The sequence below is a fragment of the Pristis pectinata genome, chromosome 6 (genome assembly GCF_009764475.1).
Source record: "Pristis pectinata isolate sPriPec2 chromosome 6, sPriPec2.1.pri, whole genome shotgun sequence".
NCBI classification, from domain to species: Eukaryota; Metazoa; Chordata; class Chondrichthyes; order Rhinopristiformes; family Pristidae; genus Pristis; species Pristis pectinata.
In genome coordinates this window covers 87,863,616-87,890,080 of record NC_067410.1, presented here as the reverse complement: position 1 = coordinate 87,890,080, position 26,465 = coordinate 87,863,616, and the positions used below count along the sequence as shown (strand labels likewise).

Genomic DNA, 26,465 nt, shown 5'->3' with positions numbered 1-26,465 from the left:
AGACAAGGCAGAGAAAAAAACAACTTGTACATTTTTAATGAGAGTGCAAATCTTTGAGTGTAGTACGTGTAGTTGAGGAACCAGTTAAGAAAGTATGTATAAGCTTTTTAAATATGGGTATAGAGTACAAAATCAGGGAAATTATGCTAAACTTTTACATTGTGTTTGAACTTTAGGAAAGCCAAGGCCTTATAAAGAATGCAGAGGAGATTTACAACTGTGATACCAGGGATGTATGACTTCAGTTATGTGGAGAGATTAAAGATGCAAATGGAAAACAAAGTGGAGTTCTCTGGAAGGATCCTTGACCCAAAATGTTAACTAGTTTCCTTTCAACTATGCTACTTAATTTCAGTAACAAACAAGATGCTGAGAAACTCAGCGGGTCAGGCAGCATATGCGGAGGGAAACGGACAGTTGATGTTTTGGGTTGAGACCCTTCATCTGGACTGAGAGACCGGGAAGATAGCCAGTATAAAAAGGTGAAGGCAAGAGCTAGCAAGTGATATGTGGATCCAGGTGAGGAGGGGTGATAGATGGAGGAGGGAAGAGTGGAAATGGTGACACAGACTGGATGATAGGTGGAGATGAAAAGTGGCTGCAGTTGGTGGAATTTGACAGGAGAGGAAAGTGGAGTATGGAATCAAATAAGGGAGGTGGGGTGGGCAGGTGGAAACAGTCAACTGTCAGTTATGTAGTGTGGAGCTTGCCTACAAAGGTGACTGATTCTTGAAAATAATTCAATAATTAAAATTGATTAAAACAAAACATACAAGTTATTTATTTGTAAATGTTTCACATTAATATTCTTTGCATTATAGTAGCACTTCAAAGCTAGTGTATACACGAGAGTATCAGAAATTAAGCTGCAAAAATGTATGCATAAAGATCCTATGAGACCCACTATTGCCTGAATGTGCACTCTCAGTGAACGGTGGTCTATGCTGGAACAAGTGTTCATAAATATTATCTTATACTGGAAACCTAATGGGAAATGAGGTTCCATATATTGCGTGAAATGTGGGTATTATTTGTTTGCTAGTTGATTAATTAGATTTCCTCAAGTATAAATTCTTAAAAATATCTAATTCAACTCTCATAGTATAAACTCATGGTTTACTGGTGGCTCTATAAACTGGCTGCAGCCATTTTTATGCTGAGTTACAGCTTTGTTTAATAAGCCACTGGAATTTAGTCATTATATGAAACTCTGAATCTGAGTTAAAAGTGCTGAACGTAGTTGTTTAGTTCTGTTGATCTGTTTTTACTCTGCAGCAGAAGTACTTGGAGGCCCTAAATTCAGAGCAGGTATGAACTGATACTACCACACTTGATACTAACCTAAGGGGGCAGTTTCTCCATGCTATTTATTCATGAGAAAGCTTTGCTTTTATTATATAATAAGATTAATTCATTTTTTTTTTAAAAAGGTTGATTTGCAAAATAAGAAGCTGTGTATTTAAATATTTAAAGATGTGACATTATTGTGATGCACATTAACTCTTTGACTTGCATGCAATTTATGCCATCCAGGAAAATGGGAAACTACTTTGCGATTCATCAATGTTCATCAGTGTGAAATTGCTTGTACCCATTTCTTCAAAAGTAACAGCAATGCACAATAACTAACTGCTTGCAAAGCAGATACGGGTAAAATTCATATATCAATTAAAATAAGAAACAGATGATTTTTAAAATTGTGTCTCAGTGAGATTCTGGACTATTTTGGTAGTTGTTTTTAAGCATGCAGAAAATTTGAAGGTCTTATTTGTTTTGTTTAAATTTTATTGGTCATGATCTCAAATAAATCCATTACTGATCCTTCCTACATCTAAATTATTAACAGAATGCATTGTGACTTTTGAGAAAATACTGACTGTTGAATCAATAAGAAAATAAGTTGTATGTCATTATTTTATTTTACACATGCAATATTAAAAATGGTCTCCATATATCCAAAGCTTTTTGAGTGTCAGTATGTTTCCTGGTTTATAAATATTTGTCTATTAAATTATTTCATTTTTTTTAATTTAAAAGTTTTATTCGTAAAACTCAATACCATCCCAAATGCTCTTTTTCCATTTAGAGCAGTCATGATCTAGGTCTTCCCTTGAGTCAGAGATTATTCTTGACTTTTTTTCCCTCAATGCACTTGGTAATCATTCCCCAGCTTGCAATAGAGTGTCTGTTTTGGGAATCCAAGATCCATGTGAAAAATAGGGACTGTCCTTTGGAGCTGACAGAGTGTATTTAGGGTCATGGTGCTGGGGATGTAAGCCAGGGACAACACATTGGTTTGCTTATTCTACTAGTGGGTTTGAAGGATTTTGCAGAGACAGCATTAGTGGTATCTCTCAAGTGCTTTGAGGGGCTGGTTATAAGTAGTCCATCTCAAAACTGTTCTAGGGTCACGACAATCTTTTCCTCAGCTGGCCAAAGGCTGCGCTGGTGCACTGAGGTTTGTTGCATTTAATTGAAAAATGGCTCCCAAGATATGGGAAGTGTTCCATGTTATCCAGGGTTGCACAGAGGTTCTCATTGTCAGAAGCAGTGTTGTACAGTGGGGCAGGATGGCAAAGAATCATTGTTTTGTGGATATTTAGTGCAGGGCTCATTGTCTCTTGTGCTTCAGTGAATGAGTTGACAATGATGAATGGCCATACAGCAGTATCTGCATATGGCAGCTTCATGACTGAAGTTGGAGCCACCACGATTCTGAAATGGAGACAATATAGGTTGAGCAGTTCCCATTTGCTCTGTAGATTGGCCTACTTCAGTGGGAGGTTTGTTGGAGGTGGATGTAACATAGTAGTGGAAAAGATTGAGAAAAGTGTTGGCGTGATGATGCAGTCTTGCTTGATACCAGACTGCGCAGCAGAGACTGGGTCTGTTGTGGACTTGTTTGCCTTGAAATGGATGTTAAAATAAGTATTGTGGGCAGCAAAATTTGAGAAAGCCCAAAGTCCCTTGAAATGACAGAATCAATGGCTTGTTGTGAGATCAATAAAGGCCATCTGCAATGCTTTGGAGATGAGGTTCGGTGATGATCATGTCCATTGCGTTTTTAAGAAAATGGAATCCACACCATGATTCCAAGAGAGGTGGTTTATCCACTAGGAAGAGGTGGTTGAGAAGTAACTTGGCTATGACTTTCCCTTATAGAGGCAGACCCTTTTGTGGTTACCACAACTGGATTAGTCTCCTTTCTTGAAGATGATCATTTATGTCTGGGAAGAGGAAAACACCATAGGGTACCCCAATCAAATATATCCTATTGATTGCAATGTAACATTGAAAATATTTTGCTATACAAAATCCAGATAAAGTTGAAAATACTGAATTTATATCTTTGAGGTAGCAGGTTATTTAGCAGAGTAGTTATATGTTCCAGACTTGAAAATTTTAACTAATTTCGTGTTCATCTTATGAGTTAGTAACAAAATAATGTCATATTAATTTAAGACCTCACTGAACGATTGGGATTTTCAAAGATACAAAATAACATTATGTTAACTATTTGCAGTACCATTAAATTAATGTTCTGGTGGTACCTGTAACCCCACTGCTTCAATACTGATGTTTGTTTCAGTGCTTCAGTCACTGAGGTGTGAATATTCCTGTTCTAGTTCCTGATCCAGCATGTTAATAATATTCCAACTCAAGATGTAGGCTGGAGTGGGGCTACCCTATGGCAAATGGGAAACTGTTCAACATGTGTTGTTTCCACTCCAGAATCAAAATCAATCCAACCTTGAGTTATCGAGCTGCAGCAAGCAGATCATGTATATTTGGAGGCCAAATGTTGAATCATTTACTTAAGCAGACAAGAAACATCCACAAAATAAAGGTTCTTTACTAAATTGATCCCATTGTATTTCACCATCCAGAGTCTCTGGAAAATATGGATCATTTCAAATATCTCAGGAACCAACTCTCAGCAAAAGTGATGAAATTCACTGCTGCCTTCAATGTGCCAGTACATGCTTTGGCTGTTTGTGGAGAAGTATATTTGAAGATCTGGGTCTCAAACTAGCACTAAACTTGTGGTCTACCAGGTAGCAGTGATCCCTTCCTTCCTATGTGCTTCTGAATCATCGATCTGTCTACATCAGATATCTAAAAGCACTGGAGAGATACCATTTTGCAGAGACAGCATTAAATCTTCTAAACCCTCTGGTAGAATAGGCACATTTGGATGAACAAGCATGCCTAACAAGCACAGTATTCCAAGGTCTGTCACAGCAAGAGGTTATCTGGTGGACAGAGGAAAAGATTCAACCAAATCTCCTTTTTAAAAAAAAATATAACATTCCCATTAACTTATGGGAACTCTTGGCTCATGACCATGGAAAATGGAGAAGGAATATTTGGCATGGTATTGAGAACCTCATCCATTTGTCAGGAACACAGAGAAATCCTTTGTGAACAGTGGAACGAGTGCAACACCTCCCAAACCACCTACCTGTTTGTCCTGTCAGTCATCTCCGATCTCAAGTGTATCAGAAGCCAGACATAGCATATTGGCCACTAGCCACCCCAGAACTGGAATGGAATCATGTTGTCCTTACTTGAGGGATTACCAGAGATGAGAAATGTAGGCTGATTATTGGCTTGTTGAGCAAACCAGAGTAAACAACTATCTCCAGAAAATAAGTAGTACTCCGAAGCTCTAACTGGCAACTCTAAAAATGGCATTAATCCAAATGGATAACATTGAGTGATTTTTGGCCGAAGTAAATGGCTGCCTTTATAAACCTGAATATTTTAAGTGGTGACGGCTGTAATATTTTAAATCTCAATTGTGAGGAGTATTTTGAGTGACAAAGCCACTGGTGCTTTTCTTAATATTTTTGCTAACACTAAATAATGGAACCATTTCCAATAACAATGTTTCAGGAAGCTTTGTTTGTGTTTTCTTTTTTATAGTGGGACTTTGAAGACATGCCTCAACAATGGAAAATGACTGAAAAGAAACATGAAAATGGCTTAAGCCATAATGCAGGTAGTCCAGGTAAGTCTGATCACACACTAATAATCAGTATGCATTCTTTGTCTACTAACATTGCCTTGTATGCCTTCAACTGACTTCTGGCTCTTGAACACAGAAACCATAATGACTGAAGAGAGAACCTCATCAATTTTGGCACAATATGAAGAGGAATTAAACAGGACTGGACAAAGAAGAACAAGATCTTTATCATCATAATGTAAATATATAGCCTTTAATATTTGATAAAATGTGTTTTTAAATGTTTACATTTTTTTTGATTTATTGTTGACTACTGACCAATATTAATCTAGTCATGTATGTCTTTAAAGAAACTTTTGTATTTCTTTTGTGTCTAATTCTTGAAAGGGAAATAAAGGTATTCTGGATATTGATGAAAGTCTTTTCATTGACAATGCTATCAAGTGGTACGTACATACCAATAACCTACGCACAGAGGTCCAGTTTGGTCCAAACACAGATCAACAAGCTGAGTTGTAGAGGTGATGTGAGAGTGACTACTCTTGATATCTTGGTAGGATTTGACTGACTGTGGCACTTTGTTAAAACTAAATTCAATAGGTGTCAAAGGGAAACCATTCCAGTGGCTAGAGTCCTGCCTCATATAAAGGAAGCTGGTTGTTAGTTTGGAAGGTCAATCATCCCACCTCCAGGACATCACTGCAGGAATTACTCATGGCACGTCTGAGGCCCAATTGTCTTCAATTATTTCATCAGTCATTTTCCTTGCATCATAATGTCAGAAGTGGGGATATCCATTGATGATTACATAATATTCAATTATATTTGTAGCTTCCCAGTGAATGAAGGAATGTGTGCCTTCATGCAGCAAGATCCAGGCAATGTTCAAGCATGAGTTGATAATTGGCAAGTAACATTTGTGGTAGCTCTGGTGTAGCATCACAAGATTTTTCTGGACTGGCAGCAGTAGGCTGCAACTACAGTGTCAATACTGCCTGGAAACCACCTTACGTATCTAACTGACCCTGACTGAGCTAGTAGGCTGGAGTGACAGTGGATCGTTATCGCCAACGAAAATCCAGCACCATCACCTGCAACCCCTTCCCTCCCTAAAACCTTGCTATCTGGCTGTTAAACTTTGAAGGCTGTCAGAATTAAGTGTGATCTTGGTCTCACCTAGTAATGAACAAGGTGTATTCTAGGAAAAGTCACTGGATATTGTACAGAAGTACAAGCTGTGGCTCGAATATGTTCTTCCTTATCCAGTTATGCTGTGATTATTTTTTAAAATCTATCCAACACTGAATATTTTGAGTGTTAAAGGAAAATATTAACACAGGCTTTCATTACATAAACACTAACAAATTCTCCTTACAATGCAGAGCCATCAAAATATTACAGCACAGAAGGAAGCAAGTCAGTCCAAGTGCATGGTAGTTGTTTGTAGATTCAGCAAATGCCACCTCACCCCTCTCTTACCCCAGTGATACCCAATGTGCTCTTTTTCCACAGCCATGTAAATTATTTTCCCTTAAGTACTTATCCATCTCCCCTTTGAAAGACCTGATTGATCGTTTCTTACAAATAGGGAGCTCCAGATCATAAATCCTCACCACATTTTGTTTTGCAGTTTTTCCTCCTGTCTTTTGCTTGTTTACTTTTTCTTTTTGCAACAGGGTTCCAGCATGTCTGGTTTTTAAAACAAGATTTCCCATAGTAAGACCACTGAACCAGGAGCAATAACATTTTGCAAGAAGAGTTTGTATTCTATAAATAGGATCATATTTGGATTACTGACTTATAGTGAGAGAACAAGTTAAATTGCAATCAGTATTGTACTTTGGGATATTTGCTGTTGCTTCGAGGAATTTTAATTCCTTTACTCTGTTTATATTCATTCACATCCACATAAACAATCATGTTGTTTCAAAAACAGTCACACAAAAATTTTATATGTGTTTTTGTTATACTTTTGGAAAACAAAATTGTGTTTGATAGTGAGAATAGATTTCTTTCAGGTGTAGCTACAAGAAAATTATGAACACTTTACATGCTTGGTAAAACGTACTTCCAGAGCAAACATGGTAAGTACAAGCTTAGATTTTGAGAGACCGTGGGCTTCATTCTAAGCAACTACGCATACAAAGGACAGTTTTGTTAATATATTTATCAGGCTACTGTGGTAAATTTGAAATATAATTTTGGAATTTTTAGTTACTGTGAAAATATTCACAAATATTTTCAAAAGACATTTTGAATGATTCAACTGATAAATCAACAAAGCATACAAGCAAAATGATTTCATTTTAGGTTGACATACACAGGGAATAGAAATAGGAAGGTTGTACATAGGAAATTCACACACGATCACATACCTAAAAAGTGAATCAACACTAAGTGTGTTCTTCACTGAAGCAGACTGGAGAGGTACCAGATGAATGGAGGGCAGCAAGTGTAATACCTTTGAAGTACTGAGCAAATGAGGTCTAATAAGGGTATGACAATATACCATAAGGAGCCCTAGGGGGCAGTGAGGAACAGAGGGACCAAGGTGTAGAAGTCCAAGGATTGCCAAAAAAAGGAAGAATAGGTAGATGATAAGGTAAATGGGATGCTGGCTTCTATTAGCCAGGGCACAGAATATAAGATCATGGTTCAATTCTAAACTGAATAAGTAGGGATTTCTTGGGGCGTAATATTGGTGGAGGTTACGAGGAAGGTGTGGAGGGATTTAAAAATACAGATGAGAATTTTAAAACTGAGTCATTGTCATACTGGGAACTAATACAGGAATCATGGGTGTTAAACAACATTGTTGATGTGGAATTAGGTAGCTTTGTTTAGAAGCTTTATAAGAAGAATCCAAATTTGCAAATATTACAAACTAGGTAAGGTAGCAGATTTGGAAGAGGCAGCTCAGAAAATTATGGTTGAGGTGGGTATGCCTCAGCAAACTGGGCTCTATACCCAGTTAAAAGCTATCTAGATTTGGAGAGGTTTAGAGGGCTATGGGCCAAATGCGGGCAGATGGGACTAGCTTGCTGGGCAACTAAGTCAGCATGGACAAGTTGGGCCAAAGGGCCTATTTGCATGCTGTATGACTATACGACTCCATACTCTGAAATTCCCTTCTTAAACTGCCTATCTCCCTCTAATCTTTGAAAACCCTTCTTAAAACCCAACTTATTCACCAAACTTTTGATTACATCTCCGAACATGATATTTGTTTCAATGTTCAGTTTTTTAATACACCCTTGTGACAAGTCTTGTAATAAGGAAAAAAAAGCAAAAGTTAAAGCAGCCCTATTACAGACTGAGCCAGAAGTTATATGGGGAATAAGGAAATGGCAAGGACATTAAACAAATAGTTTGTCTGTCTTCATGGAAACCCACAAAACCTCACTGAAATAGTGGAGTTCTGGAGAAGCTCAAAGAAATTAGCATTTGTAAAATATTAATACTGGAGAAAATAATGTGACTGAAAGGTGATAAATTCCCAGGTCCTGACAGGCTGGATCCTGGGGTTGTGATGAAGGTTGCTGTGAAGATAATGGATCCATTTGTCATCATCCTCCATGATTTCTTAGATCTAGAATAGCCTCTACAATCTGGAAGGTAACAAATGTAACCCCATTAATTAAAAAAGGAAAGAGGAAGCAGGAACCATAGAGCAGTTAGCCTGACGTCAGTAGTATGGAAAATACTAGAAATGATCGTTAAGAGAGTGATAACAGGGCACTTGGAAAATAATGTAATTGACTGGCACTTGCATGGTGTGAATATAATATTTAATTTCTGCTCTCGGCACCCAAACACCTCCAATTCTCTTTCAAGGTGCCCCTTAAAACTTAACCCAGAGCTTAGTCAAAGATTTCCTTACAAGAAACATTTTCTTAAAAGAAATAGAAGCTATAGGTCATTCAACTCAACAAAACTAATCTGCCATCCAATAGCTGATCTTTTATCTCAGCACCACTTTCTTGTACTAAAATCTATTGGTCTCTGATTTAAATATATTCAGCCGCTGAGCTTTCAAAGCCCTCTAAAAATATCCATACTCTTTTGATGTAGAAAATTCTTCTTGGGATCAGTCCTGACAGACTCTCACTTCAGAGACCATGACCCATGGTTTTAGACATCCCATCCGGAAGAAACATCATCCCTATACCTATCCTATCAAGGTCTATAATAAATACATATATTGTATTTTTCAATTAAATCATTTCTCATTCTTCTAAACTCTAGTATCCAGGCTCAGTAGTTGCTTGTCAACAAGTTTTTGTTCGACAACAAAACTGAAGCATTGGAATGTATTGCTTGTTAAAAGGAAGGGTATTTTAGGATTTAGTTATGGAGGTATTAGAAAGACCAATAGCGGTTCTCAAGCAACTCCTCACATAGGTGGCATCTATCGTAAAAATCCTCAGGTTAACGTCAGGGAAACAACTAGTTATCTTGCTGGCTGAATTCTGATTGGGTACTCTCCGCGGGTTAGCAGGAAGGTTGTAAGTACAAGCAGTACTCCAAAGTTTTGGAGCCTGAAATCTGGCTTGATGCTCCAGCTCAGTACGGTGTGATGGTAAATCACTCAGTCGGTGGATGCAAAAGATCCTATGACACTATTTTAAAGTGGGGTTCTCCCTGACATCTGTGCCAATACATCTTCTTCAATGAACTTCACGAATAAAATATCATACGCTCTTTATTATTTTGCTGGTCGTGGAATTACGACGATTACATGTTAAAAAAACATTTCAGAGTTTGATAAAGAGTTCATGATAGACTTATATGAATCCATTATCTTTCTTTCACAGCAATTACCACGGATAAGATCTGAATCGAGAAACAAGATACCGATCCTGTCACCGAAACTTACTCCGAAGGTACACTGAGGAGTCAAAATATATTCCCAACCTTAATGAAAATAACTCTTTGTTTTTACATAAACAACGGGAAACGCATTGAAATCTCCGTGACAAATCCGCCAGGGTTTCTGTCGACAAATTTACCGCACACCAGCAGCCGGCTGTTATTAAAATCGCTCGGCGGTTACTCACCCGGACGAAGGCCGGCGACCACGCAGCCCTACGGCGGGTGCCGCCGCCGCCGCCGCCGCTGTCGCCCGTTGGCCTGGAACGCAGTGACGTCAGTTCCGACGGGCCGGCCGCAAGCGGCGAGCGGGAGGGCGAACGGTCGGTCGGGGCGACGATGTCGGACAGGTGTTAGGAGGAGCCTCCCGGGGCGGCGGGGGGTGAGTGAGACGTTTGCTTTCATACTGAATACAGCCAATAGAGGCGGTGGCCGCACGGCGACTGCAGCGTGGTGGGCGGGCGGGAGACCTCTCCCCACGATGTTTGGTGGATCGGTATCCTGCCCCTCGTCATCTGCCTTCCCCAGTAAAACAAAGTTCGGATTGATCTCCAGCTCTTCCAGTCAGCGGCAGTTGATCATAACTGCAACAGAAAGGCTCATGAGCATGGAGCAGAGAATGGAGGTCTCCGGTACCGATACTCCACTGCTGTCGCTGTGGATGCAGGGTGCACTTTGTCTCTTTTGTCAGTCTTTACTCGTGTTAGATGCAACCTTTGGAGTTACGATGTTTGAAGGAACCGAGCAGAAATCAGAGCTTGAATGATAAAGCAAAAAGTTAACGCATTGGTTGACCAGAGTTGTGAAAAAGATGATCACAGCTACCTATTTAAGTTAACATGGTGTTTACTCGGATTAATCATTTACAGGCTGGAAATGATTCATTTCGGATTTCTATGTCTGAGTCTCGTACAGCACAGAAACGGGCCCTTCGGTCCACCGGGTTCATGCTATCAAATATAGATAGATACCAAACTATTTACCAGCACCTGGTCCACAGCCTTCCATGCGTCGGCGATTCATCTTAAATGTTCTGAGAGCGCTGGCCTTCACTACATAGGCTGTGAATTAGCTGCTATTACCACTATTCAAAATAATTGATTTTTAAAGATGTAGTATTGAGGGTATGGAAGGTGCTAAGTAAATATTTTTTGGTATAAGAAAACGTGTTTTCTGAAAACACGTGGAGCCAACACAAATAAGCAAACATTATGAACCTATTTAGTGAAATCAATATGTGAAGTCTGTTTATAGAACTGAGGAATGATTTCAAAATCTTGTAAGTTTCATGACAGTGAGTCAAAGGTAACAATGGTTCCAAAGTGTATATACTAATTATAGCACATATTTCCCTGGTAACAATAAAAATGAAAGCTAGTTCTGTTTCACTGAAGTAGGATGGCAGTGGTTTATAAGAAGCAAAGCAGAGGTATCATGGTTGTGCAATCACAATGCAGTGTGATTTCTATAAGCACTATAACATCTCTGTGGCAAAATGCTTGAATGGGTCTAGCAGATCATTGATAATTAAGATGGGCATGCTATGTTGGTGCCGGAAGCGTGGCGACACTTGGCTGACCCCAGAACATTATGCAAAGATGCATTTCACTTTGTGTTTCAAGCTATGTGTGACTAATAAAGATATCTTAACTAAAAATATATAGAAGTAGAAGATATGAACATACAAATTAGGAACAAGAATAGACCACTTGATCCTAATGCCTGCTCTGCTACTTAATAAGTTCAAGGCTGATCTGTTTGTAAGCTGTTCTGCATTCCCTATTACCCGGGTAACCGATCATGCCTTTGCTTATCAAGTATCTATCAATGTTTGTCTTAAGAATATTCAAGGACTCTGCTTCCACTAGTCTTTGGGGAAGAGATTTCAAAAGAATAATAATCATCTGAGAAATGACCTCATCTTTCTTAAATGGATGGTCTCATAAGAAGAAACATCCTTTCCACATCCACCCTGTCAAGACCCCTCAGGATCTTATGTATTTCCATCGTCCCTTCCCACTCTTCTAAACTACTGCAGAAGATAGAACCCATGTTTTTCAACAATGACTAGTTATGTAGATCAGTATCCCAGAAGCTGATAAAGGAGATTAAATAAGTGAAAGCCAGACTTTTGAAGCTAGGTCTTAATCTATTTTGCGATTATATGGTGAATAAGAAGTGTAAATTATGCTGTGGAATTGGTTTTATATCCTTAATTTTTTTGAAGTGGAATTACAACTACAAGTAATTAGTAATTCTCCATATTGATATTTATGTATTAAGGAATGATGTCTTTATATTCTCACTCATTTTAGTAAAACTTCTTGTTTAGTGTATGTGTGTGTATGTGTATATATATATATATATATATATATATATAAAACAGCACTGCAGACTTGAAGCTATAGAGAAAAAAAATCGTATCTACAGAAGTAGAGATAACTTTTTTTGTCACATTGAGTGAAATGAGTAAGAGCCAATTGTGGCACAATGAGTAACAGACTTGTACAAGGAAATATTATAAAAGGTGGCAGAACTTGATCCAGGAGAAGACCTCTCTGGCGGTGAGAGAACATGACAAAAAAGACAATCCTTATGGCTAAGATCAAGTGTAGTATCTGTTCTTATCACTGAATTGGGGTGCATCTTCAAGGATGAGATCTTGAAGAAAAGTAGGATGACAAGAAAGTGGTCACATTGGTGATCCATGGGTTGTCAGTGTGTTCAGGGGGGTGCACCAATTATTGTGCATCTACCTTGGTTATCCTGCTGCGGGGAGGCAACTTCTCAATCACTGGTCAAAGATGTGTTTGGTGGGTGTCTCCTCATGCTGGACGTAACACACCAAAACACTGTGGTCTGGCTGATCAATGTATACGGCTCACCCCATGCAGAGTGAGTGGCTGGCTGTCCTCCAGCAATTCCCACTACTGCTGGTGATGCCCAGGCCGGTTGCTCTACCTGGTTACTTCAACTGCATCATCGATGCAACTAGATGATCCAGCAGTGGCGATAGCAGACTGGACAGCATCTTCAGACCCCTGATGCAAATGGTAAAAGATGCAAAGATTGCAACATCCTTAGCAACCCCATAGGTGGAGCACAGCAGCAATTCACCTGGTTGTGACCGGACAGCTCTGCCTGGTCTTGGACAGACTTCCTATTTGTGTCTAAGAGACTCTTGCCAGTGTTCTCTGACCAGTGGCTCACTGTCACCTACAGGAAGATGGGAAGGCAGGCATGGAGGTGTGGATGTTGAAAGTAAATACACCAGAAAACATTGAAGACCTAAGCAGTCCATCCAGCTGTGAGGCCCCTCTTTGACTCCCTAATGCATTGGTGGGATGCAACCAAGGAGAACGTCAAAAGGGCTTCATCCTCAAAGGGGTTCAGAAAGCAATACAGAGTCAGGGTTTATTGTGGCAACTCCAGATGAAATTGCAGAATCTTCTCCTTGTGCAGTGCAGGAGGGAGGGAAGACTCTGAGAGCTGAAGAGCCGGCAGACTTTGTTCTCTGCCTCAGAATCCTTCAAGATAATCATCTGATCAAGATTCCGCTCCGTGGAGTAGGATGAAACGTGCTTACGCTCGTTCTTCCAAAAACTTCACAGTAGGAGCTTTGTGATCCACAGCTTCAAGGAACAGAATGGCTCAGTAACATCCTTGCAGATCCTCAAATCCTTCAATGCTGGTCTGCATGGCAGAAAGGCCACAAATAGCCCAGCCACCCAGATCTTTCTGTCCTCCATCACAGAGGTCTTATCCGACAGCAAGTGGGGGAGTTTGAACCAGCCATTGACCTGGAGGAGCTGGCAGGCTCCATACCTTCCATTGAGATGAATAAAGCTCCTGGAAGTGACAGCTTACCAGCTGAGTTGTATTTGGTGCTTGTGGGAATGGATGGATCCAGATCTGCAGGAGGTGTATAAAGTATCTCAGAATCCCTGAGGAAGAATGTCAGCACCCTCATCTACAGCAGAAGAGGAAAAGAGAGACATTAGGAATCGGAGACCCATATCATTGTTGACTGTTGATTTCAAGATCCTGTCCAAAGCCATTGCCAATCGGATTAAGCCTGTTCTGGGAAGGGTGATCCACCTGGAACAAACCTGTGCTGAACATGGCAAGCAAATCTCTGACAGCCTTGCACTGATCAGGGATACCATTGCCTACCTGCTGGACAAGGGGTTGGACACTTGCCTGGTCAGCTTGGACAAAAGAGGCCATTGATAGGATATTGCACACATACATACATGATGGATGCGCTCTCCAAAATATGCTTTGGGGAGGTATCAGGAATTGGATCCAACTGCTCTATATAGACTTCAGTAGTGCAGTCCAAATCAATGGGTGGGAAACTGGAGTAAGGCAGGATTGCCCACTCTCCTGTCTTGTTTGTGTGCTGCACAGAACCCTTTGCTGAATCCATCAGGAACAATGCAGGCATAAGAGAGGTGACAATGCCAGGCAATGGGGGCACCCAGGTCACATTCTCCCTCTACGTGGATAAATTCAATGTTTCTGAATGGAAAATTCCTTTGACTACAGGGGGGTATGTGTGCATCGATCACTGAAAGTGACAGGGCAGGTTGAGAAAATTTAAGATTTACACATTGGTGGGGTTTATCTAGAAAATCACAATGTATAAAATCATGGAAATTATGCTGAATCTTTATAAAACATTGGTCTGGTCTCAGCTGGAGTATTGTGTTCAATTCTGGTCGCCATATAATAGGAAGGATGTGAAACATTAGAGAGGGCCCAGAAAAGATTTATGAGAACTGTTCTTGGAATGAGGGGCTATGTTACATGGATAGCATAGAGAAGTTGGGACTGTTTCCTCTGGAGAAGACGGAGGGGAGATTTGATTGAATTATATAAAATAATGAGGGGTCTGGACAGAATAGAGGCTCAAGGATTAGAGGTCATAGGTATAATAAGGTAAAAGGGGAGAGAATTAAGAATGACTTGAGTACCAACAACTTTTTTTTTGCAGCATGTGGTTGGAATCAGGAATTTACTGCCTGGAGGCAGGTTCCATTGTGGCCTTCAAGAAGGAATTGGTAGATATATGATAGAGAAAAATTTGTGAGGATTTGAAGGTAGGGCCAGTGGGTAGAAGTAAAGAGTTGTTCTGGTAGGGAACTGTCCTGGGCATGATGGGCTGAATGACATTCTCTTTTGCTATACCTATTCTATAATTCTAGGATTCTAATGTCTGACTGCATTTAAAAAATTTTACCCAATTGAAAAGAAAACAATCAATTTTACATTTCACATCTCTAGAATCGTAATCATTGATGTTCTAATGTTGCTTTTACTCTTATTTGTTTTGTCTATAATAGTGCTATAATGGTTCTGACTTCATAAAATAAATTTCCAATCAGATGTAAACTAAGTTCTGACAAAGTGAATCGTGCTGTTTCTGCTTGAAATCTTCCGGTTGCTTTTCTAAATATTTATTTTTTTATAGAATTTGTTCTTCATAATAAACTTTTTCATAACATAACATTCTTGGAAGAGAATTTGCTAATATCTTAATTTTTTTGACGTGCTAAGTCATTAGTCATTGAATGTCACTTGTTAGTTACAATGCTAATGATTAATGAATTAAAAGTTTTTATTTTAAAAAATATTACTTTAATCTTAAAATTTGTAAATGTATACAATACGGAACATTCTTATGTCACCACTTTTTTGGTACAAATCATGTAATTCCATTGGTTATATATTTTGTTTGACATGTATTCCTTGAGAACACAGTCTGAGATCTTGCAAAGGTTTCAGTCCCTTGATGTGCACTCGTCTCAGGACTTTAAACTGGGGCATTTCGCATAGAGCCTTTGCAGCAGCTGCACGAAGCTTCAGCATGTTCCTCGGCACATAATTCATCAGTCTATGGCATTTGGTTGTGGACAGCTTCTTGCAGTTGACAGGAACAATTGGCAGCTACGCGGCTAGACCCATCAATTGCCACACCAGAGGCAGCTAAACTATAGAATGTATATTGCGAATTGTGTAGGTCACTTCCACAAAACCTGACCAAACTGCAATTTCACTTATGCCCAAGCAGTGAGACTAGAAGAGACACAGGAGCAGAAAGCATCAGTTGCATCCATTCCGAAAGGGGACCAGAACTCTGCCCTCTATTGTCACCCTATATGGCAAGCATCATGCCTTGGAGGAGGAAACACAGTTCAGCAAAACAGCATGGAGTAGGAATGGTGTGAGAACCTGACAACCACAGCTGTTCAGTCCGGAAGCTGCACACAGAATGTTGCCTCTCTCTGGTGGCATTTTTGTTTTTTCAGTTTCAAGTTCCTGGGTGTCAACATATCCGAGGATCTATGCTGGGCCCAACACATTGATGTAATCACAAAGAAGGCATGCCAGCGGCTTTACTTCATTATGACTTTGAGGAGATTTGGTATGTCACTAGAGACTCTTACAAATTTCTTTAGATGTGCAGAGGAGAGCATTTTGACAGGTTGCACTGCAGGCTGGTATGGACTCTCCAATACACAGGATCACAAAAGGCTGCAGAGGGTACTGGACTCAGCCAGCTCCATCACCGCACAACCCTCCCCACCATTGAGGACATCTTCAGGAGGCGGTGCCTCAAGAAGGTGGCATTCATCTCTAAGGACTCTCACCATCTGGGACATGCCCTCTTCTCGTTGCTACTGTCAGATAGGAGGTACAGGAGCCTGAAGACCCACACTCAATGAGTCAGAAATAGCTTCTTCTCCTCCGTCATCAGATTTCTGAACGATCCATGAACCCATGAATACTATATGTTTATTCCTTTTTTTTTGCATTATTTATTTATGTTTGTAATTTACGGTAATTTTATGTCTTGCACTGTACTGCTGCGGTGAAACAACACATTTCATGTCGTATATCAGTGATGATAGATCTGTTTCTGAGGCTGATGATAAGTTGGAAAGTGACCCAGATGCTAGAGCAGACTGGATCACATAAGAGAAAAGCTTGCAAATTCAGAGGTGCCAGTGTATTCAAAGTAGTAAGAGATGCCTAGATGCTGAATCTGCTGGGGTTCAAGGAATGATATGGGTTCAAGAAAAGAAATGGCATGATGTGGGAGGAAAAGAAGGTGGTTCTGACAAAGCACCCTAAGCAAAGAAGATTTGAGACGGGAACCAAAATACAGGAGCAATAGCACTAATAAAGTAATGCATTATCTCGTTATTTGGAAATCCTGATAGTTCAGCTTCTGGCTCACTGGGACCCTGTCCTCTGCGCTCCCTTAAAACCTACTGAGACCCGGTGCTCTGAGCTCCCTTGAAACTCTCTGGAAAATTTTATTATTCTATTGTGTAGCATGAAACATAAAAATAAAAGTATGCTAGGGTATAAATAAGAATAACATCCAGAAGTCCTGAGTGTGCTGGATTAAGAGTTTTACTGTATACCCCTTCTCTGGGGAAACTAGCAACAGTGACCCAAAGAGCAAAGAACTCTGGCACCTTGGAAGTGGAAGCAGTGATGTCCTACAACCCTCAGTTCTCAGAAACCAGCAGCTGTGCAGAAGGCAACACACCCCAGCTCAGAATGTGGGCAAGTTCAGAGGAGATCCTATCCCAGCTCCAAAATCCAGGAGCAGCAGATTAAAGGCAATGGTAGAATAGAAAAGTTAAACTTCTACCCAACAATGCCACCAGCTTTATCACAGTGGAACTCAATAGGCAGGGGAGAACAAGACTATACTTAAATCTGGGACAAGTTGATGCATAAAGTGACTCTATCTCAGCATGTCCATGCACTGTAATGTAACTTTAAATCCACTTTAATGCGAGTGTACAGTTGAAAGATTACATCCATTAGCATGTGCAATGTGTTGCGACTTTAGTGAGGTAGTTTACTGTACCTTGGCAATTATCAGCAGTGGTCACAGTGATGGTCCCAAGGCCTTCTTCATCGCCAACTTCTTCATCACTGAAGTCAAAATAAGAGGTTGGTGACCCATTTCCTTGTAGCAAACACATTGTACAGAAGCTGTTTTCCATCTTGTTGATATGGAGTGAACAGCTGGCCATCTTGCAGTGGCACCCAGCTGATACCGGTAAATGCCCAGCTAACCGTTGTGGATGGTAACTTCAACTGCATATTCAATGCAGCAGGTCAGTCTCGCCGAGACGCAAGGAAGCTGAACATTACGTCCATACTCCTGATTGAAATGGCAGAGGATGCCAAATTGTGCAGCATTTTTACCACCCTGCAGAAAGAGCACAGTGACAATACATCTGGTGGAGACCAGATGGGTCAGTCTGTGTGGAATAGACTTGCTGTTTGTGTCCTTAACACTCATTATCAGCTCCAACAGACTCGCATTATCATTCTCTTTTCACTGCATTCTGCTGTTAGACTGTCACCCATCGGGAAACCTGAAGACTGGCAGGGGGATCTGGAAGCTGAACATGTGACTGATGACTCCAGAAAATATCGAGGAACTTGAGGGAATAGACAGAATAGAGGACCATGAGATCCCACTTCCATTCCATGATGTAGAGATGGGAATCAGTATAGCAATAACAAGATGTTCTGCATCCTCAAAGGTGCTCAGAAAGTGAGAAAAAAGTTAGAGTATAATGCTCAATACATGTAGCTGTACGCAGCGCGTGGCAGAAAAGAAAACGCAGCAACACAGAGACTGGACTGGAGCACACTTTACTGAATCAAACAAAGCGCGCACACTCGCTAAAGTAACTGAGAGCCTCTCTGGCGGACGTGATGTGCGGTCCCCGCTGGAAGGCCCGCCCCCTCGGTTAGTCCACATTGTGCTCCCGCAGCCGCCGATGGCGGTTCGAGTCCTGCGGGTCCGGGACGCTACACCACCCCCCCCAGAATCACCCATCGGGGGCATGGGATCCCCAGTCTGTGTGTCCCCCTTGGGTGGCCTGCCCCGCCGGCGCGGTGAGGGCACCTTCACGGGCTGTCCGATGTCCAAATGCGCCGGTTTGAGGCGGTCCACTGTGAAGGTCTCCTCGTGGTCCCCCACCTCCACGACACACGTAGATCCGTTGTGCCGGATCACCTTGAAGGGTCCTTCGTACGGCCTCTGCAGAGGGGACTTGTGCATGCCCCTGCAAATGAAAGCGTACTCACAGTCCCGGAGATCCCTAGGAACAAAAGATGGTGTAGTGCCATGTCTGGAGGTTGGAAACCGGTGCCAGGCTCCCCACCTTGTCCCGCAGCTCCGTCAGCACTTCTGCCGGCGTCCCTGCTGGACCTTGGGCCTCTGGCACGAACTCGCCCGGGACCGTCAGTGGGGTGCCGTAAACCAACTCCGCCGAGGAGGTGCCCATGTCCTCCTTGGGGGCCGTGTGGATCCCAGTAGAACCCAGGGAAGTTCATCTGCCCAGTTGGGCCCCCTGAGGCGTGCCATCAGGGCTGACTTGAGGTGCCTGTGGAAACGCTCGGCCAAACTGTTGGCCTGTGTGTGGTACACCGTGGTATGGTGTAACCGGGTGCCCAGGAACTGTGCCAGTGCTGTCCACACCCTGACATGAACTGTGCCCTTCTGTCGGAGGTGATGTCTGCTGGAAGTCCGAACCTGGCGATCCAGTTTGCGATGAGCATCCTGGTGCAGGACTCAGTGGATGTGTCCGCTAGTGGCACGGCCTCCGGCCATCTGGTGAACCTGTCGACCATGGTGAAGATATACCTGGCGCCCTGGGAGAGGGGCAGGGGGCCGACGATGTCCACGTGGATGTTCTGAAACCTGCCGAGCGTCAGTTGGAACTGTTGGAGGGGAGCCTTCACGTGCCTCTGGGCTTTGGCGGTCTGGCAGTGTATGCAGGTCCTGGCCCAGTGTCCGACCTGCTTGCGCAGACCGTGCCAGACGAATTTGTCTGAGACCAATTTGATGGACGCCCGGATGGACGGGTGGGCCAGGCCGTGTAGTGTGTCGAACACCCGCCGCCTCCATGCTGTTGGTACCACGGGCCAAGGTCTGCCAGTCGACGTGTCGCAACAGGAGCCGAACCGCTGTAGGGCCGACGGGGACATCCTCCAGCCGGAGTCCCGAAACGGCGGTGCGATAGGCCGGGATCTCGGTGTCCGCTTGTTGTGCCTGCGCCAGCGCCGTGTAGTCGACCTCTGGGGCTGAGGTGGTCACTGAGTGGATGTGGGGACGAGACAGCGTGTCGGCGACCACGTTGTTCTTCCCAACAATGTGGCAGATGTCGGTGGTAAACTCAGAGATAAACGAGAGGTGCCTCTGCTGCCGAGCTGACCATGGGTCCGATACCTTTGTGAGGGCGAAAGTGAGGGGCTTGTGGTCCGTATACGTGGTGAAATCCCTTCCTTCGAGGAAATACCAGAAGTGCCGGATGGCTAGGTAGAGCGCTAGCAACTCCCTGTCAAAAGCGCTGTACTTCACCTCCGGCAGTCGCAGATGTTGGCTGAAAAAGGCAAGCGGTCGCCACTGGCCCTCGACAAGCTGCTCCAGGACTCTGCTGACCGCCGTGTCGGAAGCGTCGACTGTGAGTGCCGTGGGTACATCGACTCTCGGGTGTACTAGGAGAGCCGCCTTCGCCAACGTCTCTTTGGTCTGCTCGAAGGCTTCCGTGGACTCCGCATCCCATTCCACCTCCTTGGCCTTGCTGGCCATCAGACTGAACGGGGGTCTCATGATGCGCGCCGCCGCCGGCACGAACCAGTGGTAGAAATCCACCGTCCCCACGAACTCTTGCAGGTCCTTGACCGTGCTGGGTTTGGGAAACTGGCGGATGGCCTGAACCTTGTCCGGCAGAGGGGCGGCTCCATGCTGGTTGACCCTGTGGAACAAGAAGTCGATTTCCGGCAGCCCGAACTGGCACTTCGCCGGGTTGATTGCCAGTCCATGGTCGCTCAGGCGCTGGCAGAGCTGGCGCAAGTGTGCCACGTGCTCCTTGCGTGACTTGCTGGCCACCAGGATGTTGTCTAGGTAGATGAAGATGAAATCCAGGCCTCGCCCAACCGAGTCTGTTAGCCTCTGGAAAGTCTGAGCGGCGTTCTTGAGGCCGAAGGGCATCCTTAGAAATTCAAACAGCCCGAAAAGGGTGATGAGGGCTGTTTTGGGCACATCGTTGGGGTGCACGGGGATCTGACGATAACCTCGGACTAGGTCGATTTTTGAAAAGATGGTCGCCCTGTGGAGGTTGGGGCACCTGATATCTGTTGGCGGTTGTGGCATCGTTAAGTCTCCTGTAGTCCCTGCAGGGCCTCCAACCTCCTGTGGACTTGGGCACCATGTGCAGCGGCAATGCCCAAGGACTGTCTGAGCAGCGGATGATCCCCATCTCCTTCATTTTCCGGAACTTCTCCTTGGCGAGGCGGAGCTTGTCGGGTGGCAGCCTACAGGCCCGGGCGTGCAGTGGTTGCCCTTGCATGGGAATGTGGTGCTGTGTGCCATGCTTGGGACCGGTAGTGGAGAACTGTGGGGTGATGATGGAGGGGAAATCCGCCAGCACCCTGGCGAACTCGTCATCCAAGAGCGTGACAGAGTCCAGGTGAAGGGCTGGGAACTGGGCTTCCCCAAGCTGGAAGGTTTGGAAAGTCTCGGCTTGGACCAAACGCCGGCCTTTCAGGTCGACCAGAAGGCAGCTGGCCTGTAGGAAATCTGCCCCTAGTAACGGCTGCGACACCGCTGCTGCCGTGAAGGTCCAGGTAAAACAGCTGGGGCCGAAACGCAGCGGGATGGTACGCGAGCCGTACGTCTGGATGGTAGTGCTGTTCGCGGCGGTGAGGTCGGGGCCTGGGGCCGCGGTACAGGTGTCCATGTTTGAGGGGGGAAGGACGCTGATCTCGGCCCCGGTGTCCACCAGGAAATGTCGCCCGGAGTGTCGGTCCCAGAGGAACAGGAGGCTGTTGCGATGGCCAGCCATCGAAGCCACTAGCGACGGCCGGCCCCAGCGTTTCCCGGGAAGGCACACGGTGGACGGCAGTGGTGTGCATTTGACCCCCACCTCTGATGGTAAAAACACCATTGGTCCGAACCCTCATCTTTGTCCCCCGTGGGTCTCGGCGGTTTCGGTTGTGGGGTCTTGGCCTTAGGCTGCGCGGTCGTGGTTAGGCAGATGGAAGCCGCTCCTCGCTGCTTACTCTGCCACAAAATGTCTGCCCTGGCCGCGAGGCTGCGCGGGTCGCTGAAGTCTTCACCCACGAGGAGGAGATGAATGTCCTCTGGCAGTTGCTCGAGGAACAGCTGCTCGAAAAGGAGGCAGGATTTATGGCCATCCATGAGCGCCAGCATGTCGTCCATCAGCTCGGACGGCTTGCGGTCGCCCAGGCCATCCATGCGCTGGAGCTGCACGGCTCGTTTGCAGTGGGAGAGTCCGAAAGTGCGGAGGAGGAGTGCCTTGATTTTAATGTACCTGTCCTCCGTAGGTGGATGGTGCAGGAAGTCGATGATCCACACTGCCATGTCCTGGTCGAGCTCACTGACCATGTAGTAGTACCGTGTGGCGTCAGCTGTAATGCCTCTGATGCTGAACTGGGCCTCAGCCTGCTCGAACCAAACATGGGGCTGAGTGGCCCAGAAAGTCGGGAGCTTAAGTGAGATTGTGTTGTGCGAGTCATTGGGATTCATGTCGCGGGTTCCAGATGCCATCTGGGAGTGTTGGGGTCACCAAATGTAGCCGTACGCAGCACATGGCAGAAAAGAAAACGCAGAAACACAGAGGCTGGACTGGAATACACTTTACTGAATCAAACAAAGCGCGCCCGCTCGCTGAAGTAACCGAGGTCCTCTCCGGCGGACGTGACGTGCGGTCCCCGCCGGAAGGCCCACCCCATGGTTAGTCCGCGTCGCGTTCCCGTGCATGCGCCAGCGGCCACTGATGGCAGTTCGAGTCCTGCGGGTCTGGGCCGCTACACACACACACACACACACACACACACACACACACACACACACACACACACACACACACACACACACACACACACTGCAGTCTTAATCAGTGGTTGGGAAACAAAAAGCTTCTATCAAATCTGGAGTTAGGCATGGCTGCCCCCTCTTCTCTCTTGTCTGAGTGTTGTTTCAATTTCTGTACATTAGGAAATATGCAGACATGAGAGCGGAGTTAATCCCAGAAAGCTGGTATTTGGGTCAAAGTCTCCCTATAGATTCATGACTTTATTGTAGACTGATGAGTGTATCCAACCAGTTTTAACTAGTCTCTGGGGCCAGATTTAATTGCAGCAAAATGAAGTCATAGTCTTTGGCAAGTAGTCTGATCCTTTGTCCATTTTGTTGTGAGGCTTAATTACCTGAAATTGCTGGGAATATGGTTGAGAGGAGCCAGGGCCTGTACAGAAACTAGATGGATCACATTTCTAAGGTGAAATATAAACTGGGATTTTTAACAACTGCATGCAGGAAAGCACCTTGTTACAGGTGGGAAGCACTCTCAGTGTTGCTTAAAGATGCAGGTGGGGCCCATATCTACACCTGCACCATAACAGTCAAGAGAGTCATTTTCCAGTTTGAATGCAGAAACACAATATTCAGATCTCCAAGGAAAGTGGGTGAGGGAAGGAATTTACCCAAAGTGGCCCTTCGCTATTTTTACTTGTGGGTTCATCAAGCTATGTGCAGATCCTAGGTTCACAAACATTAATATTGTCTTCCTTGTAAAGGATTAGCAAATTTTCATGAAGAGGAATTTGTCAAGATGCCCAACAGAGTTGTGAACAGAATGCTGTTTGCTACTGCTTGTGGATTGACCATGATTCTTGTATAACTGGTAAAACAAAAATAAATTTGTGTATTTGTCTCACTATATGTTTTATCCCTGGCTAAATTGGTCAGTCTGGAATTGGTTAATATGATTTTAGATGCTTTTTCCACTTGTCACATTAATTGGGTTACTTGGCAGCTATTAAACCATAAAGCTGCTTGTGTTCTAAAATTTACAAATGAAATTAAATGCAACAATGCTTGGTCAATTAAATGTTAAAGTGTACTTTATGAAATATAAGTGTATGAATTTTATAGAAAACAGTTGCACACGCTCAATTCTTGCATTGTTTCAAAGAGGAAGAGATTTGAAAAGAATGGTAATTTATTACTTCGGAAAATAAAATTCTCTGACTTGTAGTCCTTTTGTATTTTCCTTAGAAAATCCATTGTTGTTAACATAATAAGATTTTGAAATACATGTGGATTTTTATAATTTTTAAGAACATCAGCCTTCCATACAATTTGTTTATTTAGTGTTATTTAAGTCTTGTACCTTCAAGAACATGGCTGATCTTTGTAGGCTCCATTTTCCTGCATAATCTCCATATCCAGCTGCACTAAAGGCAATGGAATATTATCGAGAAGGAGTGGGTCTGGACATTCTTACACGGATTTTGCACCTACGGTTACATGGCATGCTAAATGTGGGCAAGATTCCTCATGATTATCATTACCCACACTTCCTCAAATAGTGGATATTAATCTCCCAAATTGAAAACAATGTGGAAGAAGCACTGAAAGTAGTAAGGGCACAAAATACTTGAGGTGATGACTTAAGTGTACATTGCATAGAGCAAGGTTGCTGAGTCTTGAAGGCCATTGCTGTGAGATTTGAGTCTGCAACACTGACAAACAATCTTCTTGCTTTACTTTCTTTGCTTTATCTACCCCTTCCAGGCACAGACTGTAACGACGTGCCACGCAGCGTCCCTCATTCATCCATTACTATCAAGCCAGGAATTCAATCATGGTTCCTTGAGCGTTGAAGAGGATGCCATGAGCAGCACAAGACGTCTTCTGGGCTGTCCCATCTGATTGAGGATGACTTGCTTCCATTATGACTTTGTGGGTTCTAAAGTGGCTAACAAGGCCAGTTGTGGGAACAGCAGATTCTTCCACAGGAGGTGGATGGGTAGGGTACTCCTTCCACCATTTTTGCAAGATTTCCTTGTGTTCCTGCTGCATAGCCTCAAGGTTCTCAACACCACTCTGAATGTTGCTCCTCCTTTTGAGAAATCAATGGGCTAGAGTTTCCAGGAGTCTGTGGGGATGCCGTACTTCTTTGTTTTGCAAGGCGCTCCCAGGGTATATAACTGGTGAAGAACTTTTCCGTATGCGTGACTTTTTTTGTACAATCGGCATTGGCATGGACACAGTGTATTGGAGTATGCACGGATGGTGCTGCCGCAATGACGGGACGGAAGTTGGGTCTAGTCGCACGAGTGAAAGAAGTAGCTCCACATGTAGCAGCAATCCACTGCATGATTCACCGTGAGGCTTTGGCTGCAAAGGACATGGATGAAAATCTTGTGGATGTGTTTTCCACGTGCATTAAAATTGTTAACTTTATCAAAGCCAGGCCACTCAATCATCGTTTGTTTGAAAACATATGCTGTGAAATGGAAGCCGAGCATAAGCATTTGTTGCTACATACAGAAGTCAGACGGCTATCACGAGGCCGCCTTGTGCAGCGTGTATATGAATTGCGAGATGAACTGCTCATTTTTCTAAATGAGCATAACGGATCATTGGCACAGTTCTTGACAGATGAGACATGGGTTGCCGGATTAGCTTATCTTGCAGATATTTTCAACATTTTGACAGCTTAAATCTATCATTGCAAGGACCTGGCTCAAGTGTTCTGAAAACGCATGACAAAATCAATGCCTTCCAGAAAAAACTCCGTATCTGGAAGGGAAGATGCGAGCACGGCATCTATGATATGTTTTCATTGCTGGCTGACTTTCTGACAATGAATGAGACTAAGACAGGGGCCATTGCGAGCACCATTTTGAACCATATTCAACAGCTGTCACATTATTTCCACGAGTATTTCGGCCACGATGACACGAGCATGTTTGATTGGATTCAAACTCCGTTTGAATGCATGCTTACTGATTTAACTGGACGTGAACAAGAAGAATTGGCTGAACTGTCATCTGACAGGACTTTGCGCTTGCAGTTCAACTGAATGTCACTGTTGTCGTTCTGGATAGCATGTTCCCAGGAGTATCCACTGCTGTCCGGCAAAGCCATCAATGTTCTGTTACCATTTGCAACCACTTACATTTGCAACCAATAGCAACCAATAGCATTTTCTGCAGTCACTGCCACGAAAACCAAATACAGATCAAGACTGAATATGGATGATGACATACGCGTATGTTTGTCGCACATACCACCACGTCTGGACGAACTCTGCAGTGCAAAACAGGCACAACCTTCACATTGAACTGAACACTGAAAGACACCACTGGTAATTATCGGTGATTGAAGTAGTCACTATTTCAATAGGGCCTATGTGCAGTAATTTAAGTGTTGTATGCATCAATTATCGATTGTTTGACTTTGTGGGCTTTGGGGGTCCGCCCAATTTCGCTGGTTTCATTGCATCGTTGGACAGTGTTTGCAAACACACAACACAGAGAGGTTGGTCCGCATTTGTCCCCACTGTGATGAAGCCATATGAAATGTATTCTGGATCATACTTGCATTGTTTTCTCTTTCGGTCACCCTTATCCTCTTTGTCATCAGAATCTTCCAGTTTCTGGTCAGCTTTTCTCTTCAGAAATTTCTCCATACTCAGCAATACACGCTGGACAGTTTAATTACTATTACTGATAAACAAAATTATCAAAACTAATCTAAAATTTACACGCT

At 43.5% G+C, this 26,465-nt stretch overlaps 2 protein-coding genes across 9 annotated transcripts in view; both read left to right on the top strand.

Moving 5' to 3' along the window:
• tmem44 (transmembrane protein 44) overlaps positions 1 to 5,655 on the top strand; it is a 30,417-nt gene extending 24,762 nt beyond the window's left edge. Inside the window, exons 10-12 of one of the 3 annotated variants that reach the window (XM_052019078.1) lie at positions 1,279 to 1,308; positions 4,927 to 5,011; positions 5,106 to 5,655. In XM_052019078.1, coding sequence (XP_051875038.1) covers positions 1,279 to 1,308; positions 4,927 to 5,011; positions 5,106 to 5,206 — 216 coding nt within the window. In that variant the 3' untranslated portion in view covers positions 5,207 to 5,655. Of the gene's footprint in view, positions 1 to 1,275; positions 1,309 to 4,926; positions 5,012 to 5,105 lie in introns of all 3 variants that reach the window. The other 2 variants (XM_052019077.1, XM_052019079.1) reach the window with 2 other exon arrangements.
• A 4,154-nt stretch (positions 5,656 to 9,809) lies between these two features.
• Positions 9,810 to 26,465, top strand: part of LOC127572130 (polyamine-transporting ATPase 13A3-like) — a 95,746-nt gene continuing 79,090 nt past the window's right edge. For 4 of the 6 annotated variants that reach the window (XM_052019074.1, XM_052019076.1, XM_052019075.1 and 1 more), the window contains exon 1: positions 10,130 to 10,220. The gene's annotated coding sequence lies outside the window, so the exon portion shown is untranslated. Of the gene's footprint in view, positions 9,853 to 10,129; positions 10,221 to 26,465 lie in introns of those variants that run through there. The other 2 variants (XM_052019073.1, XM_052019072.1) reach the window with 2 other exon arrangements.